Genomic DNA, 18,336 nt, shown 5'->3' with positions numbered 1-18,336 from the left:
TATATATACATATAAAAAAAACTATATATTATATCAATTATCAAATAATTAGTCTAACATACAATGAGTTTGCTTAAAGAGTTCATTACCATTTCTGTTTCATTTATTGAAGTATATACATCAGCTAAACAGTACTTGAACCCCTCTATAGATCGACATTCGTCAAAGTGTCCAAGTGAAGCCCAGTTGCCAACCAACACGCCGGATGGTACTTTTCCCATTGCATCATAAGCTGAAATGTTTCAGTAACTCAAAGAAAATATTTTATAAACTTTTTAAAGTCAAAGTCTAAAAAAGAAGTATCTGATTTAGATCTAGCTATAGAATAGTTCCCAGTGGTGGATTCATGGGGCCCAGCCAGCCTGGGCCCCCTAAAATGAGAAAAAAAGAAAATTCTATTCAATGAGTCTAAGAGTGCCATTTCCGGCTTCTAGAGGTGCAATAATCATAAATTTTCTTTCCTCAGCCCCAGCCATGGTGGGTCTGAAGGAAGTATATAGACCGTCCATCTGTGAAAGTCCCTCTCTATTTCAAATTCCTTCTTGATCCGCCACTGGTTCCAACTCTCATGTTGGTATACTTGTTTATACATTATTCCCACTCAGATCATGCGTTAACACGGGCAAGTAATAATAAATGATTTACCTACCGAAAGTATTTGTAAAGTTCTCAAAAAGTTGTTTTAACTCGACGTTACATTGCGATTCCAATTCACCCCGCGGACTAGGCCTAAACAGGTCACCGACTTGGGCACTTCCTGGTAGACTTATCCCTACTACAGCCACTTCACGAAGGGTGCAGAGAAGAAACATCAGCTGGTAGAATGCACCCATCACGAATCTGACCTTAGAACGGAAATGAACGCGGCATTCAACAGTGAGTTTAGCCTATAATCATGATCATTACTAAATTGTCCCAGTTAGATCACAGGTGACCAATTAGTCCCTTATTAAAACTTAGTTTCTGTTTGAGTTGTTAAACTTTCACTGTGGTGACGATGATGGCTTTTTATCGCTCTATCGGTACTTTAATCAGAAGCAAAACCAATCAGCTTCCAGCAAGTACATATACAATACTGTCATTGGTTAATCAAAGAAAGGAGGCGGGAATCGGTTCTCGCTGAAGTTACATAATACTTGGAAGTTATTAACCATGGAGGAAATATATTTAACTATAACTAATTTATGTTTCTGCAGACGTTCTGATAGGAAAAGCAGTGCTCATCTCTCCCTATTTAAAATTGAACAGAGACACCATTCTATCACCAATATTAGGCCTACAGAACAACAAACCAAGTTAATTATAAACAAATTTCATCTTTATATGATATTATATCAACAAACAAATTATGGTAGAAACATACAAAACCATTAATGTCGATATTGTTTACATTTCCTAATAAGAGGGTAGGCCAGAAAAACATTATTAACCAGCACATTTTCTGCAAGTGTATTTTGAGTATTGTTGAGTTTTATTACTATCGTAACACCATCCTATGTTTATCCATGTTTACCTTTTTCAGAGAGGAATTTACTCTTACTTTATCCATCTTTATCTTCCTTTTAGGGTTTCCCCCAGTTTTAATGCAAATATATCTTAGGCGTACGTAAATGCTCGATTAAACGCCATGGCGCTTAAACATTTTTTGGAGGCTTTGAGTGCGGCGCTTATTCGAGCGCGGCACTTATTTGAGGAGCAGCGCTTGTTAGAAAAATACAGTAGAACCCATATATTAAGGGACACTTCGGGACCAAAAAAGGTGTCCCATTAATAGACACTAACCAAAAACGTGAAATTGTCCTCTAAGTAGGGGTTTTTGGCATGTTCTTAAAACTTTATTTTAATTGACCTAAGAATGAGTTACAGTTTAATTATAACTAATTTATAACAATAATTTGCAATGTAAAAAATAATTCATTTAAGAAATTAAATTAACAGATATGTAAATTAAAACTACAAAATGTGTGTATGTTCCCGATATTGTTCCTTTATTCGAGTGCTATTTTAATGAGCAAATACTCTTTTTTTTAAATGTTGAGCTTTCTATTCAGTGGCGGATCTGGGTTGAAATTTACGGGGGCGGGGGGTCAAAAAGAAAGGGGTGGGGTCTTACCCCGGGAAAATGTTGATTCCTAGATGGCGGGAAATGAGCTTTCCAGACTTCTGAAGTGTCTAATGACTTTTAAGTTCTTCAAAATTCAAGGTTTACATACCGGGTACATATTCATTTTCCATGAATCGATAAACCCCCAAAAAGAAAGGGAGATCGGGGTCCTACACTGGGAAAATTTTGAAAAAAGTAGGGGTCTATAAATTTTTTATTATTATTATTATTATTTTGTTATATTATTTTATTTTTTATTTAAATTTCATTTTGCCCAAGTGGGGTGTCAGGACCCCCTGATCCCCTTCAAATACGCCAGTGCTATTGGATGCACAAGGAATGCTATTAATAGATGTTACCAGAAATCAGGGTACAGGCTGTCTGGATAGATTAGAATCCTATATCAAAATACACAAAAACAAGAAATGTCCATGGTTAATGGTCAAAATTGACAAGATTTTATTTATACGAAATAAAACTTGCACTAGGCATCCAATTCCCCTTCTAAGATGGAAAAATTCTGGTTTGGTCTTAAAGTTTATTGCTCAAAATGTGTCAAAATATAAATTTGAATGATTTTTCTCTTATTTTGTGACTACTGTAGTTGTTTTGATACAATAAAAAAATTGTCCCCTTAATAGTGGTGAAATTGTATAGATTTGACCATTTTGCACACTCAAAAAGTATCCCCGTCCCCTAAATAAGGGTATTGCAAAGGAGGTTTTCTACTGTACTGGCGTGGCGCTTTCCATGCCCGTTCCCATGTTATTTATATGACGTATTCCCGGTAGGACTATCATGGTCCTACGTCATCGTAAATAAACGTTTAAAGAAATACTTGTGTCTCAAATGTGTTATTTATTTATTTTAGCACTGTATAAATTGTAAGAAACCCTGTTTCTCAAAGTACTGTATTTCATTGCACACAGTTATTATAACTACGATCGCCGCGGCGCTTATTCGAGAGCGGCTCTTAGCGTAAAACGTTACGTTTAATGCAGCGCTTATTCGAGAGCGGCGCTTGTTCGAGCATTTATGGTACTTGCAATTATAATTAGGCTACAATATCGTATGAACTCGTGTACTTTCTTTGTCATTGAAACAAATCATTAAATATTATTATCAACATGACTTAGCGTGCTCTAGGATTTATAAAGGTATCTGCACTTAATGTTGTAAACGATATGGTGTTACCGGTAGGCCTGCTCTATGCACGTTACCTTTTAACATTCTATAAGCCTGTATGATCCATAAAATTTGAGCCTGACCCTTGATCGACCCTTTTTCACCTCGAGAAGGTGATGGTTTAAAAGGGTGGTAATCAGTTTAGCTCATAGTGACCAGACTATTTCCTTGTGGCCATTTCTTGTTGCAATATTTTTTTTAATCTTGATTTTGTTCTGTTTTGTATAGTAAATTATTTATCTTTTATTTTAAATTTTTCTATTTATGTTAGTTTAATTAATTATCTTCTTGTTAATTCTTTTAGATTAATTTGTTATTTCAATTATTTTTCTGTCTAATGTGTCAATTTTATTTTTTCCTTTTTGTTTTTTTTTTCTTGCTTTAATGTTTTCCTTAAATCATTATTTTATAAAGGCTTATGTATATACTGTAGGCCTATATATGCTTTTTTCTGAATTTTATTATTATTATTTCTTTATTATTATTTTTTTTTAATTGTTTTTTCCTGCTTTAATTTAATTACTTTGTTTATGTTAAAGATCTAGTTTAATTTTTATACTTCTGTTCTAATTGTATCAACTCATCCTTGATGGACCACCCTCACAAAATAGTGTTGAAATAAATAAAAATAAATAAAGAAAGACTTTTCATAATTATGCTTTTCGGCATAATTTAGATACTTTTAGCATGCATCTAGTATGTGCTAGGCATAATTTTGGCAAATTTAGCATAATTTTAAGAAGAAAAATATCTTAAACTGGTCTTGTGAATATACATGAGGCCTACCCCATCACATTGACCAGAGGCAGGAAAGCACATTTCCGAGCATCTTTAAAACAAAAACAGTGGAGCCCTGATCTCCTCCAAATTACACTACCATCATCAAGTCTGCATTTTTTCCCCAAGGTCTTTGCCCTGCACCCCGACTACAGAACCTTTCTTATTCTCTAGTAGTATATGCCTGAAAATTGTCGAAATGAACTGTATATTGGGAATAGCAACTCTATTTGCGCCGTTTTGTATAATTTTCAATTTTGTAAATAGGATTGTTGAAGCTTCATTTTAACTACCGTATAGTATTGGTGATGTGTTGATGCGGAATCAACTACTCCAAAAGTACACATACCCTCCCACAAAACCCCACTCCTCTGACCATGACACACCTACTTGTCCTGAACACCTAGTTGAGAGCAGCGTGACCACTCACAATTTTTGATATACAGTACCCAATGACTGGGTCGAAATTACCCAAGATTCAGCATAAATTGCCCAAAATTACCCAAGCTTCCTGAAAATGCATTAAAATTTGAAAAAAAACCCGTGTTTTTCGCATTTTTTATTGTAATTGTTTGAGTTAATTAGTAAAATTAATTAATATTCATGAGGTGATAATACAGATAGAAAAATACGCCCTCAGTCGGCCAGTGTTATCAGTAGATCAATGATCAAGTTTTATTATGTAATGCATTAATTAGGTAAGATCAATGGCAAAGCAAATCACAAATAAACAATTATGAACCCATGTTTATAGCACTTAACCGTCAATTAACAATGTTATGTGCACTTCGTTGAGTTTTGCTTACTTGAATGGACTGACATACTTTGTTACTTCTTAATTCTTCCTCTATGACGAAAATATTTAATTTTATTTGTAAAAATAAAATACCCAAGGATTTGAACGGAATACCCAAGAACCTAAGACCAAGTCAAAATACCCAAGATCTTGGGTAAATACCAAAGCAGTGGTCACACTGGTTGAGAGGCAGCATTGTCTGGCATTGCCAACATTGCTGCCTCTCACATTATTCCCCTCCAATTACACCAACTTCTCTTTTCAAAATGTACCTTCCCAACCTCACTCAATTCTAATATCGCTCTCCTATAAACCATAGACCATTTTCGTAGAGTAAATTACGCGCAGTCAAAAGAATAATATTTTGATTATAAGAATGAGATTATAACAGCTATATCTAGTTGTTGTATTTTTCTTAATTTCAAATTAATTGAAAATAATTAATCTTCCTAATACACGTGTCATTTTCATTTATTATTTTATTGGAAACTATCATTTTAGGCTAAATGGTGTCGCGCAATAATGCATAGTGTTTAAAAAAACCCACAACGATCCTTATTTAGGCCTGTAAGTTCTCAACAAGGATCGGAGTCGTCTGCTAGCTCATCAATAAAGGTGCGAAATGAGTTGATACACGTTTGTTGTGTTTAATTTGAATTATTACACTACCATTTAATCGCTCAATTTCCTATCTGTGACAATCGACACGCGAATTTGCGTAACGTAGGATAGTTTGGTAAAATCTAATGAATTATTCATAAGCATCCTTACAGAACGTATTTTGCGCATGCACTGTTTTCAAGTCTGTGGCAGCCTCAGTGATCAACTGTTCTGTGCACCGCGAGTGACCGAGTGTTCGATTTTGATTGGACGGCACACTTTTCTTTGTCACGTCTTGTTGAATCAATGCAAGAATAAAACAAGTGATTGATAATATAGATTCTGAAGTTACAGTAAATACATTTACTTTCAGTCTGAAAATACACAAATATTATTTGTCTGCAATAGTTGTTCAATTAACGATATTAGGACTACGAAACTCGATTCTGACACGATACCAATCGATTGCATCTTATATGATGCCAAGACAAAATAATTAAATAAGATAAGGTAAGATAATTAAATTCACTCACAACACATCAGTTATCTCACAAATTCGAAAGACACTCATTTTACATGCGTTTAAAGCACATGTGCATAGTTCCTGGTTGCGGTTGCAATCGCATTTGTTCTGATACTACAGACAGAGATAATCATTTAACAGAACTAGCTAACACATTTAAGACCAATGACCATGACACACAAGTAGTTTTCAAACAGATAGAGAAAGCTAAGCGTATACCACGCCAAGACCTACTGCAATACAACGAAAAGACATCCTCTAACCGCTTGTAACTACGTATCACCCATCACTCAACAAACCCCTCAAGCGCATCATAGATGATCTACAGCCCGTCCTACATGACAAAGCCCTCAATGATATTTTTAAAGACAAACCTGTCATTGCCTGTAAACAGCCCCCTAATCTGAAACAACATTTAGTTAAAAGTAAACTTCCCACTAACAGCAACAATGGCACATTCCCTTGCAATACTAGGACATGCAAACTTTGTCCTCATATCAAATCCAGTAACATTGTCAAAGGACCTAATGATAATAATTTCAACATAAAAGGCACTTACAACTGCATGTCATCCAACCTAATATATGCTATATCATGCAATATTTGCCCTAATGCTCTCTACATCGGACAAACTGGAAAAAAACTAAGACAACGGATTAATGGTCATAAACATGACATCAAACACAAACTCACCCAAAAACCTGTAGCTAATCATTTTGCATACTACAACCGCATTTGTTCTGATACTACAGGCCTTAACATTGATCGAGGATTCCTCGCACATTACCGTCAATAATTATTTCTCATCATTGTATGTATATTTTTATATTTCTATAGCTGCCTTATTATTAACTTATTTTTGTCTCATAGTTACCTTACTGTATTTACTACCTATTTACTGTTTTTATCATTGACTTTGACATAGACTTATTCTGTATGCTATTTCCCACAGTTTCTTATTAATGATCTTTTGTTCTTTTAATACTGTTTATTTAGATTGCTTATTTCGGCAGACTTGTACTTACTTTGTACACCATTCTTTGTTGTTTTAGGACCGCCTCCATTATTTCAGTTATATATTATAATTGTTGCTTATCTCATTTGTATAGTCTCCTGATGAAGTCCACTGTGTGGACGAAAGCTAGAGAATAAATTATATATTGTTAGTCTCAAAAGTGCTGCTGTTATTTACTTTATTTTGTTGAATAATTCATGAGATTTTACCAAACTATCCTACGTTACGCAAATTCGCAATCGGCACATTGTATAACGCCCTCTGTGTTAGGGACAGTTATGAATATTACTGTAGAGGGTAGCATACAGAAAATATTACACATTATGTTGTACAAAGAAATCATATAAAATTTGGTAGGTCCATTAAGATAATGCACGCAATATTTCATCCCCATGTTATATTGTTTCACCAATTAGTCTTGGTATGCTTTGTAAACAGAGTGATGCGCCCCCTATAGTATTCTCTCTTTTCCCGCGCATGAGAAATGATTCACTCTAATAGGAATTTGGACTGATACTTAATGTGATGTATATGATACTGAATGTATATGATACTTAATGTGTATACACATTTTCATCATAATGAAAATTGTCTATGATGTTAAAAATGGTCATGTTATCATACTGGATCTTTGTCAAAATACGACTTGTAATGATAAAAAATAATTGGTCAGAGCATATGATTTCTTGTTTTATCCTTTAATGTATTTCTAACTTAAATACTAAAAATAATACAACATTAGTATTTGACATTGTTAATCGTGTAACAAGAACTCTAGTTTCCCCATTTATTTATTCGGTATATCGAAATGGACCTTTCCAGTGAGTTTTAATCAAGCAATTAAGGAATCAGAACGTATATTCATCAGACGAGGAAGACGCACATGTCCCACAAAGACATACAAAACTCGTTACAGCTGCCGTTTTGTGTGACCTTAACAACAATATCCAAGGGGCGGGGCTTAGCGGAACTGCCCATTTGTCATTTTCATTACTCGATTAGTAAATTTTAACAATGATAATGATTATACCTTTGGATTAAATTAAATATTTAAAACCTCATTTATGGCAAAAAATATGTTATTTGTTTGATTACAGAAATATATAAAATATATAGGCTTAGACCTAAATAATAATAAACTGGACTAAATTATTTGCTGAAACTTCACTTGATTCTAGCCAGCCTGACGTATAAACGATGATAGTTACTTATGCTTATTCACATATACCTAGCTAACTCACAATAAGTAATTACTAATGGATTTTTGTTCCAAATTTACTTCGGTAGGCCTATATTATTACAATTGCATTCTTGTGTCTTGCATAAAAGACATAATCGAAATCTATTAGCCCGCATATACCAAAATCTATCTTACGCTTCATCATTTGCTAGTTGATTGAGCGTTGTAATAACCTCATGTGCCGGCTTAGCTTGTTCAAAGCCCTATCCCTCCCACGTGTAACGTGTTGGTTACAGCGTCCATCTGCGTCGGGGGTAATTTTAGCCGTCGTTGGCGATACACCGCCATATATTTGTTTCATCTAGCCTTACGAAATACAATACAATAGATAACAAAAACCACAAAATTGGGTGCTGAAAAATAGATTTTGACCAATTTTACTCAATATTAAAACTCGAATATTAATTATAAAAATGGTCAACTATATGGTATTATTATATACACTGTACGTTGTAGAATCTATGTACATTTTTTAAAATATCTAATTTTCTTTTAATTTTTGTTGTTTAAACATTCGATCCCTATACGCTGCCCCATACAATGCAAGATGACAGACAGTTTCTCAAAATATACATCTTTTAAACCGGAGACTCGCTGCTCCCCACGGTCGACGGCCGACGCGACTCTAGGGAGAACGCAACACCACGACGCACGCCCAACGGATCGTTTTAATGACGATCCGTTCGGATTGTCATCGACAATCAGGAGACGGCATCGACAATCAGGAGACGGCGTCGTCGTTCACAGGAAGCGGAGTTCGATTTGTCGTACCACAGTCGTACCGCCGCATATTTCCTAAGATTACATAACCTCCGGAAGAATGTATTCCTTCGTATGAGAGATGTTTTCGATAATACATACATTCATACATTTATAGTATTAATACAGTGCACCCTCCAATTCGAGACCACTTTTCCAAATACCCAAATAACAATCTTCAACCTTTTAACACCAAGCTAGCCCTCTAATTGGAGACCAACCCCGAGACCACCCCAAATTTTCAGGTCCCAAGGGTGGTCTCGAATTGGAGGGCGAACTGTAATGTCATAATTAGTGCATCAGTATGTCTTCTTCCAGGTACATTTGGTGTTCAATTTATTGTCCCTCCGTTTCCTACCTGCTTCATGCACTTTTAGTAATTGTTGAGGATGTTCGCATAGAGCAATTAAAACGCATCGAACAAAAGCAACGTTCATGTAGCCTGTTTTTTTTTGCGTCAAATCGGATCTAGTGTGAACCGAGTCTTATGTGCCATGACACCGTTACTTTCTCATCCGTCATGATAGGTTGAATTTGTGATATTCAACGCAATACTCCCATTGGTTGCAAGTTTAGAAAAAGGAATGACACGTGTTATAAAGCTATATCATTATCATACTCCATGGTACCTAATCATTATTGGTTTCCTCGTTATTTTATATCTCATTATAGCTGGACAACAATCGACTCATATCGGCGGTTCATAGGTTAGAGTCTCATATCTAGGCGGTTTATCAGAACCGTGCAGTTGTACTTGATGTGTGGATTTGTTTGGTATTTTCTTTTTCATAGTCGTAAGATTATTGTCACGTGGTATAGGATCACCATTCATTGTCTCGTATGTGAATGCACTTTGAACTGTCTGAATTCCGTTGGATACGGGGTTAGAGGTCAAAGCAAAATAGTCTCCTTGCTGATGGCGGCTCCTGGATCCCGGAATAGGGTCTTCGTCTGTGTCCATTAGGAAACTAGTATTTCGGAAGTTTTGCTCGTTAGTCTTTCTCTCTTTTTCTCTCAATACAGCTTTTTTCCTAGTTTTAAGAACGGAATGGCGACAAACAAAACAGAGTGTAATAACAATGACGACACTGATTACCCCAATCATGCAGCCGAGCATTGTGTCTACCTTTTCAAAAAAGTGTTTGCTTTGGGCTGCGTCTGTGGAGACAGAAAAAACACCAGAGATTACAACATAGGTTGACTGAAAAAATGACTAAAAGATACATACAGACGTACACACATACAAAAAGATTTTCATTATTTACTTGGTGCCTTGATTAATAATTGGCACGTTATATTATTATAATATTGTATATAAACCCACACACACACACACACACATATTTGCTACCCGCAAAACCGGTACCAACATTTTTTGTTGTAAGAAACACAATGCTAATTTTAAAGAAACTAGTTACTTTGAAATTGACAAAATAATTCGTGAAAATATTGTAAAGCGGAATTGAGAAATGACTTACCACAGTTTTGTTCATCTCTTGGTAGTTTGAGACAATCGACAATTCCGTTACATGCAAGCTCTTTATCAAGACATATTTCATCGTCACAAGGAAATGTTAACGTTTCATTACAAGGTGCTGTGAAGGAAAAAATGACGACGTCATAAAAATGAATTGTGTCGTAATTTTCAAATCAACTAAAGTTTTTGGTGATCGTCTGTTTACATAAATATTATAAATTAAAGTGACATTAGGATTAGATCCGGTATAAACTTATAAAAAAACTTCGTGGTAGCGATGACTGACTTAATTAAATTTCAAACGTATTTTTTCATATTAGCACCTTACTGTCGAATATCGTCATCGGCATCATCATAACCGCTCTTATCAGCCTGTAGTAACGCGATGGCCTGGGGACTATTAAAATCAAACCCGTGAATAGTCAGTCTGGCAGTCTTAGAAACAGACAATAAATAAGATAATAAGTCCATGACGGTGAATTTGACACGATATTGTATAGCACGCCAAGACGGACATGCAGATTCTCTTAGAACAGACTCTGCCCAGATTATGTCCGTTTTGGCGTGCCATAACATTTGATAAGTCTTACCATCTCTGTACGCTGTATATATTATCCTGAACGAACTTCGTCTACCGACACCCTTAGCTTTAAATCTGACATATGCCAGATTTGTTATCATAGCTACATATGGCGCAGACGTACTGCAGTATTGAACTCTCTGATAACTGATGTCGTCACTGCTTACTCTTTCGTACAGTGTTATAGAATTATCGGTGCAACTGTGAGGTCTCCTAAGGTTGAACACGTCGAATTTGAATAGAATCTGTTAAAAAAGAACAACAAATTAGGAAGCGCTTGGCTTACATCATCATCGCCACCACTACCAACAAAACATCTTAATCATCATCTCTTCATCATCATTATTTTCCCCTCATTATCATCATCATCATCATCACAATCAACATCATAATCATCAGCATCATTATCATTATGATCATTGTCATCATCATCATCACTATTTTTATTATTAATGCTATTAGGCCTAAAAAAATGAATTGTTTGTTTACCCATTTTTGTTTTTTTTTAACTGATAAAAAGGGGCAGGTGGAATTTTTTTTTAATAGTTTTTCCGTCCCTATCATTTTCAGTGAGTTAAGGGCGGGTGGAGAAGGGCAAACAAACAAACAATTCATTTTTTTGGCCTTATCATTAAAAATAATATATTTATTCCATTTTTGGTATTACAAATTAGTTCCGTACCGTACCCAATAACGACGTATAGTATACCTTATAAAAATCTGGTAGGAATATTTCCCATACGCATTCGAGTTCGCCGTCTGCTTCAATTGGGAATCCTGTCATATTATACAGGGTGTGGACCTCTGATGAAGAGATAATACCGTCTTTTTCATATAATGAGAATACACAATCTATAAAGCAGATGTATAGAGAAAATATCGTTAATACTAGCATGTGAATTCATAACAAAAATACCATGTGCTTGGATTCTATGTATAGGTAGTTATAATATATCGGTCTATATATTATACATTTCAGTTGCAATACACACGTTTTGATGACGTCAGTACAGAGGCACATTATGACATTACATGTGAGTTTTACTATCAAATTCAATCATTACAGGCAGGTATTCCTTGAATTATTAAAACGCTCATATAGTATTACAAAGGTTATACTGCTAAAAAAATTATAAATTTGATTGGCTACTACAAGTTCTGACACTTGATCGCAAAATCTCTATTGCATTATGTTCTTAGTGTTAGCGGCGTAATAGATATATTAATATATTAATTATCGACAAGAGTCTGGTAATGGTTTACCGCGTAGCTCAGACACGAAGAGACCCTTAGGGAAGAAGAAAGTTACTACTGTACTGTAGTTCACGCTTCGAGCTCTCTGATCTTCATGAAATAGCGTTATATTAGTGTTGTAATGTATTCTTCTCTCTAGATCACTGGTGGGCAATGTGCGGCCCACCAGAGAATTTTTTGCGGCCCGCGAAATTGAAAAAAAACCCCTATTTTTTGGGCCCGCCAAGCAACATTGGATAGAAAACACCTTTTTGACGACCTGACACCGATCATGTAAAAAGTATCATTAAAACTAAGAAAAAGTGGTGTAAAAGCAGTGCTTGAAGGTTTTTGGAAGGTCACTGGAAAAATCAAAATTTGGTTGCGGCCCTAGGTTTTAAATCAAAAATTCAGTTTGGCCCTCCAACTGATTTTTATGCCCACCCCTGCTCTAGATAAAGGATAAAGGACTTTTCTAAGCCGAGCCTAGAAGTACATTCGTGAAATTACTTAGGGCCTGCAATGTGAGAATGCTGGTAAGAGCATTTTACCAGAGCGCAGTACAAGGAAGGAATTAGAGATGTTTGTTGGATTGTCTAGTGACATGCAATATTTGAAAAAAAAAATGAGTTTCTAAATACCTGGTTCTTGGAGTTCGGATACAGATTGATCGTCTGCTAAAAATAAGGAAATTAAAAAGAGATGGTTGATCTGTTTAAACTCATTTAGGTATTTTTAAGGTTATGATGATAGCGCAGAGTACCGTAGGTCTTAAGTCTTTAAGCGATTAACACCAATGACCATAGTCTAAATTGTAAAGATGTTTATTTTCGGTTTTTACCATTAGCAATATAAATCATAGAAAAATTTGTGAATAAGAAAAAACGTTTGATAGTTATAATTTTGTACTTCTTTATTGTTTATTTTAGTTAAATTTCTTGTTTTGCGTGTGTAAAATAACAATTTCAACCTGCGAGCTGCTTGTTTTGGTAATTTTTTTTATACCGGAATAAATAAATAAATGCCAGTGGATAATACAGTAAATGATATCGACTTAAGCCAGGTTTCCATAAAAACACCACACGCTACCGCCGAGGTTTCAACGCCGCTGACTGGTCGGCCGAATAGAGAAGCCTTCCCTATATGTGTCGCTGACAGTAGCGTTCCTATGCTGACAGCTCCGTAGTGCACCGATTGCGATAGAGACAGTGTAGTCTTTACGCAGTCGCTGTGTAACGATTGCACTCAAAAAAGACTGTAGCAAAAGTCTAGCGATTTTATGGAAACTTGGCTTTAGTCCCGCATAATATTCTTTCAAATTAGGGCTTAAATTATAGAAAGCAAAGTCGATAATTTCAAACTACCGCTGTATCAATATTAGATAAAATAGGGTAATTGTTTTCTTTTAAATTTCAATTTGATGACCTCAAATTATATGTAATATTTAAACCTATTTAAACATAAAAACTCGTATCACGATGTGATTATTTGTGCATAAATAATATTACAATATTATTACGATAACTAATTTATTTGATTTTTGTCTTTTAAGTATTAGAAATGTTGTTTTATACGTGACTTACTTTCAATAAATTCATAGAAAGCATGGAAGCCATTTCCATGTATCATTGTATCGGCTAAAAAATATGCCCAGGCGTATCTTCCAGTTGTTCGGAAGGACCTAGGACGTCCTGAACCACAGAATCTTCCAAGAAGTGGCGAGAATCCAAATCTACCATCTCTGATCTCTAATCTATCGAACTTGCAATTGTCTGAATATTCCATGTCAAGAGGTGTCGGGAAGGAAAACTGAATGATGTGATTTTCTGGGGCTGAAAATGAGAAAAAATTATGAAGTTACATTAATACACAATCATGACGGAAAAAAGTAATGAAGGCCAAAGTCAGGCAAATTTGACTAGGTAGAATTAGAAAAAAAAAATGTGCTTATTTAAAATGCTGGAGACAAATTGTTGGCATACAAGTTTTTAGAGGTTTTAAGTGGTGCTGAACTCACTCTGCTGTATGCCAAGCTAAAACATGACCTGAAAGCCTCCAAATCCAAGATGGCCGCCAACTATTGATATTTGCCGTAACTTTCACAATATCCCACATAGAACAACAGTTTTTGAATCTATAGCTATTGGAAGAGTTGCATATAGTGGCACCACTAAAAGTCAAATTCAGCCACTAGTAGTCGCAGAAATCTGACCGTTAAATTTTAATATTGACCATAACTCCCATAATATTCCGCAGGCCAACAGTCTTTGAATCTATTCACCAACAGCTAATTTCAGCCCATAGCAAATAAAAAAAATCCAAGACTGCGGCCAAAATATATGCCAAATTGGCTGCCAAACATTGACCATAAACTCCATAATATTTCACTCCATTATAGACTTTATATTTGGAATACGTAGCGGCCATTTTGGGCGGCCATCTTAGACTTCTGCAACTGCTATTGGGTGAATTTGACTTTTGGTGGTGCAACTGTATGACCCAACAACATCGCAAATCATACTAAAAAAACACTCTTCTATATGCAATATTAAGAGAGTTATGGTCAATATTATAATTTAGCGGCCATTTTGGCGGCCATCTTGGATTTCTGCAAGCTCTAGTGGCTGAAATTGACTCTTTATTATGTCACTGTATGCCCCGACACATCAAATCATAGACTAGACCCAAAAATAAAGAATGGCAAATATCACAATCTGGCAGCCATTTTCCGGTCATTTCTGAGCTTGGAACACGGCAGATATGTGTTCAGCATCACTCAAAACCCCTAGAAAGCTTGTATGCCATAAATTAACACAATTGATGGGGGAGGGGGGCTCGATGACCAATTGAGGGGCGCTATTTCGCAAAATAAGGTGATTTTAAGTGATTTTTAACTACTTGACCGTGATTTTTTTTGGGGGGGGGGTACTGGGGGACCCCGCACACCCCTAGATACGCCACTGTTGCCTTAGGAAGTCATATTTTTGGAAAATTGACCCAGTCAAATGGACTTTTTCGGAGTATTAATTATACTTAACAACAAGCAATAGAACAGACGTGGCGAAACCTTTTCGCTTGACATTACGAATTAGTCATTTGTGAAACAAAATGATAGGCTATGCCAAACATTAAACAGTGGCGGATTCTAGGGGGACCCAGTCGGCACGGACCCCAACCCCCCTAAATTTTTCAAAATCATCCAAAAAAAAGATGGAGAAAACAGAAAATTTTATTCAAATTTAAATCTGAGAGTACCATTTTCGGCCATCTAGAGGTGACATAATCATATGTTTTCGTACCTAAGCCCCAAACATGGTGGGACTGAGGCGGGTGGACACTATATATGCAAGTCTCTCTCTGAGCCCCTCTATTTCGACTTCCTGGACCCGCCACTGTTGAAGTACCATTTCCGGGCTCCTACAGGGGTAATATTTATCCGTGGAGGGAAAAGAAAAGATTTCGTAGGGGAATACTATACCATTATTAAGGATACCCCTCACGTAATTAATACCGTAATTCATATTGATCGTGGAAGCAATCTCGACTTCGACTTTGTTGGGAAAATACAACAATTATAAAGTCATTTTACAGTAGCTACAAAATAACTAATACAATTCACTAAACTTCGTCAAATATCCATATCTAGATGTTCACTTCGCTCACATACGCCGTTGGGCATTGAATTGGCCGGTAATCATTTTTGCTTGGCAGGCATGTTATCTTTAAGGATTCTGACTTTCACCCCTGGAAAATTACGATAGTCCATAGACGTAAACTAATGTCTACACTCACCTATAAAGAGATATTCTTCCTCATCGTTTTCTATGTAAGCTGATGGGTAGTAAGGACTAGAAAAGTTACCTGACATTTCCTCGTACATGCTTACGTACGGTGGTAATTGGTAACTCCCTGGTTCCGGAAAATCTGAATTGCTTGACGGGTTGTCATCTCCTAAAACAAACATGTAATTTGAATATGATTTATATTTGATTCTCATCCAAAATAGTGGAGCTCTAATACGGTACACCACAATACCATGGACCTCCAAACTTACCTAGCCAATCGGAACATGTTATTCAATGACCATGACGCGCATGTCCTACAAACACATGCATATACCGGTACGTCATGCTTAAGTTGTAGTTGCGTGGGAGCTTATTATCAACATTCAAGAGACAGGATTAAGCGGGTCCATTCATCTAAACATTATTATGTTATTTAAGAACTGTGTTAATTCGATGATGGCACTTTAAACCATTGCTATAAAATCGATTGTCAAATTTTAAATATCGAAATTGACAAAGATGAAAGTGAGACATTTTTTTACTTATAACGCGCTTACAATATTTTTCCAAAGTTAATTTGTTACCGATAAATAATAATTAGGCCTATTTAGTCATTTTAAATGTATATTTTTGTATTCTACCATTAAGTTCCTGTATTATTATTATTATTATTATTATTATTATTATTATTATTATTATTATTATTATTATTATTATTATTATTATTATTATTATTATTATTATTATTATATACTGTATTGTACGACTTGTATTTGTATGTACAGTATGCTCACATAGAAGTTAATAAAATTTGATTGATTGTCTACTGATGTTGAAACCACAAGTAAAGTACTTGGGCATAGTTATCAATAACATGGTAATTATTTATCGGTAACTTTACCAAGGTATGATCATTACTCAGGCTGTCGTGTGTCACTGTCGACTTAATGGAAATTTTACGTAAGCCGCTGTGTGTCCCATTAAAACGTGTGACATGTATCAACACAGGCACATGACCGGAGTTGAAGGATGATTTTCTTTTCAATAAGCATGTAAATCATATTTATTTATTTCATAATTTTTAATTAATCAATATACTAAATAATAGTTTATTATTCCTACATTAATTATTTATTATCATGCTTGAATTAATAAATAGTAATTAGGATAAGTAAGTTTAATTACCTTCAACGTTCTGACTTGTACCATGAAAGAAGAGTAAGAATAACACTGCTGCAATAGGTAAAAAATATTAAATTTCTTAAAAGAATGTTATTGCATTCGTGTTCATTTGGTCATTATTACTGTAATAAAGACCACAGACGCAAAAATGCTCAGTTTCGGGTGGACGGACCACACTCATATACACGTTATTTAAATATAAATTAGGCCAAACACAATAATAATAAAAAAAATGAACAGATCAGTTGTGCATGCCCAATTTCAGATTGTTCAAACAAATATTATGTCGATAGCTATAAAATCATTCTCTGAAAAAGTCAGCACGTTCATAAGGTAGAAACGCTACAGATGAAAAGATTGGTTGATTTTACCTAAGAAGAACGGATACTGCTAGCGGTTAGCGCTAACCGATCGGGCGTTCTCAAAACGGGTGCTAAAGGTTAGCTATAACGAGCTCTCGATCCGGATACTCGGGCTAGAGTGTGAACCTGATCTATGTTTAATTTGAGTAATAGCACCACTTATTGTGAAAATCGTACCATAAGATCGTTAAGTCGTACTACATATTTTTAACTCACCATTAACATAAATACACGAACGCATAACACGAATGTACAACTTAAGTATTAAGATTCGAATTTATTGGATAGACACTTTAATAGCAGTTAAGTTTCATGGCATTGTGCATCCAATTTAACAAAACATTAAAAATGAATATTCAAAATTACAAACTATTTTGTAACTCCAAATAAATAATAACAAATCAATATATTAAAACAATAGAGCACAGAGCTCAAAATTGTGCTCAAAATATTATTAAATATTATAAAATACAATATAAAATATAATATAAAATATTAAATATTAGGTAGGTCTATAGCTATATTAATTGTGCAATAGTAAAATGTATTAAATTGTGATAGAACGTACATACGACATTTTCGATATTTTTCATGTGTATGTTTTTACTCAAATATTTTTGACAAAAACAATTTATGGTGACATCATGACTATATATAGGCACATCATGACTATATATGGGCATACAGCATTTTTGTTTTGTCAAAGATAGTGTGACAG

The 18,336-nt window shown here is 35.0% G+C and overlaps 2 protein-coding genes across 3 annotated transcripts; both read right to left on the bottom strand.

The window, feature by feature from the left end:
- Positions 1–53: 53 nt before the first annotated feature.
- LOC117119037 lies at positions 54–1,002 on the bottom strand. Its single transcript, XM_033263847.1, has 2 exons — positions 650–1,002; positions 54–232 (listed from the first exon to the last, which is right to left on the bottom strand). The coding sequence occupies exons 1-2, from the start codon at positions 831–833 to the stop codon at positions 54–56; spliced, it is 363 nt and encodes a 120-aa protein (XP_033119738.1). The 5' UTR covers positions 834–1,002.
- A 6,675-nt stretch (positions 1,003–7,677) lies between these two features.
- On the bottom strand, positions 7,678–17,375 carry LOC117119011 (neuropilin and tolloid-like protein 2). Of its 2 annotated transcripts, none has more exons than XM_033263786.1 (8): positions 17,260–17,375; positions 16,082–16,240; positions 13,873–14,121; positions 12,931–12,966; positions 11,766–11,908; positions 11,067–11,301; positions 10,478–10,594; positions 7,678–10,157 (listed from the first exon to the last, which is right to left on the bottom strand). In XM_033263786.1, the coding sequence occupies exons 2-8, from the start codon at positions 16,167–16,169 to the stop codon at positions 9,688–9,690; spliced, it is 1,338 nt and encodes a 445-aa protein (XP_033119677.1). In that variant the 5' UTR covers positions 16,170–16,240; positions 17,260–17,375; the 3' UTR covers positions 7,678–9,687. The 2 variants fall into 2 exon arrangements, with proteins under 2 accessions (XP_033119677.1, XP_033119678.1); XM_033263787.1 differs by having other exon boundaries at positions 12,931–12,963.
- Between the last annotated feature and the right edge of the window lie 961 nt (positions 17,376–18,336).

Source organism: Anneissia japonica, unplaced genomic scaffold, assembly GCF_011630105.1.
Source record: "Anneissia japonica isolate Jap-2015-1 unplaced genomic scaffold, ASM1163010v1 scaffold1826_len1998817_cov189, whole genome shotgun sequence".
Classification (NCBI taxonomy): domain Eukaryota; kingdom Metazoa; phylum Echinodermata; class Crinoidea; order Comatulida; family Comatulidae; genus Anneissia; species Anneissia japonica.
The sequence above is the reverse complement of the archived record's forward strand: the minus strand, read 5'-3'. Positions and strand labels throughout refer to the sequence as shown.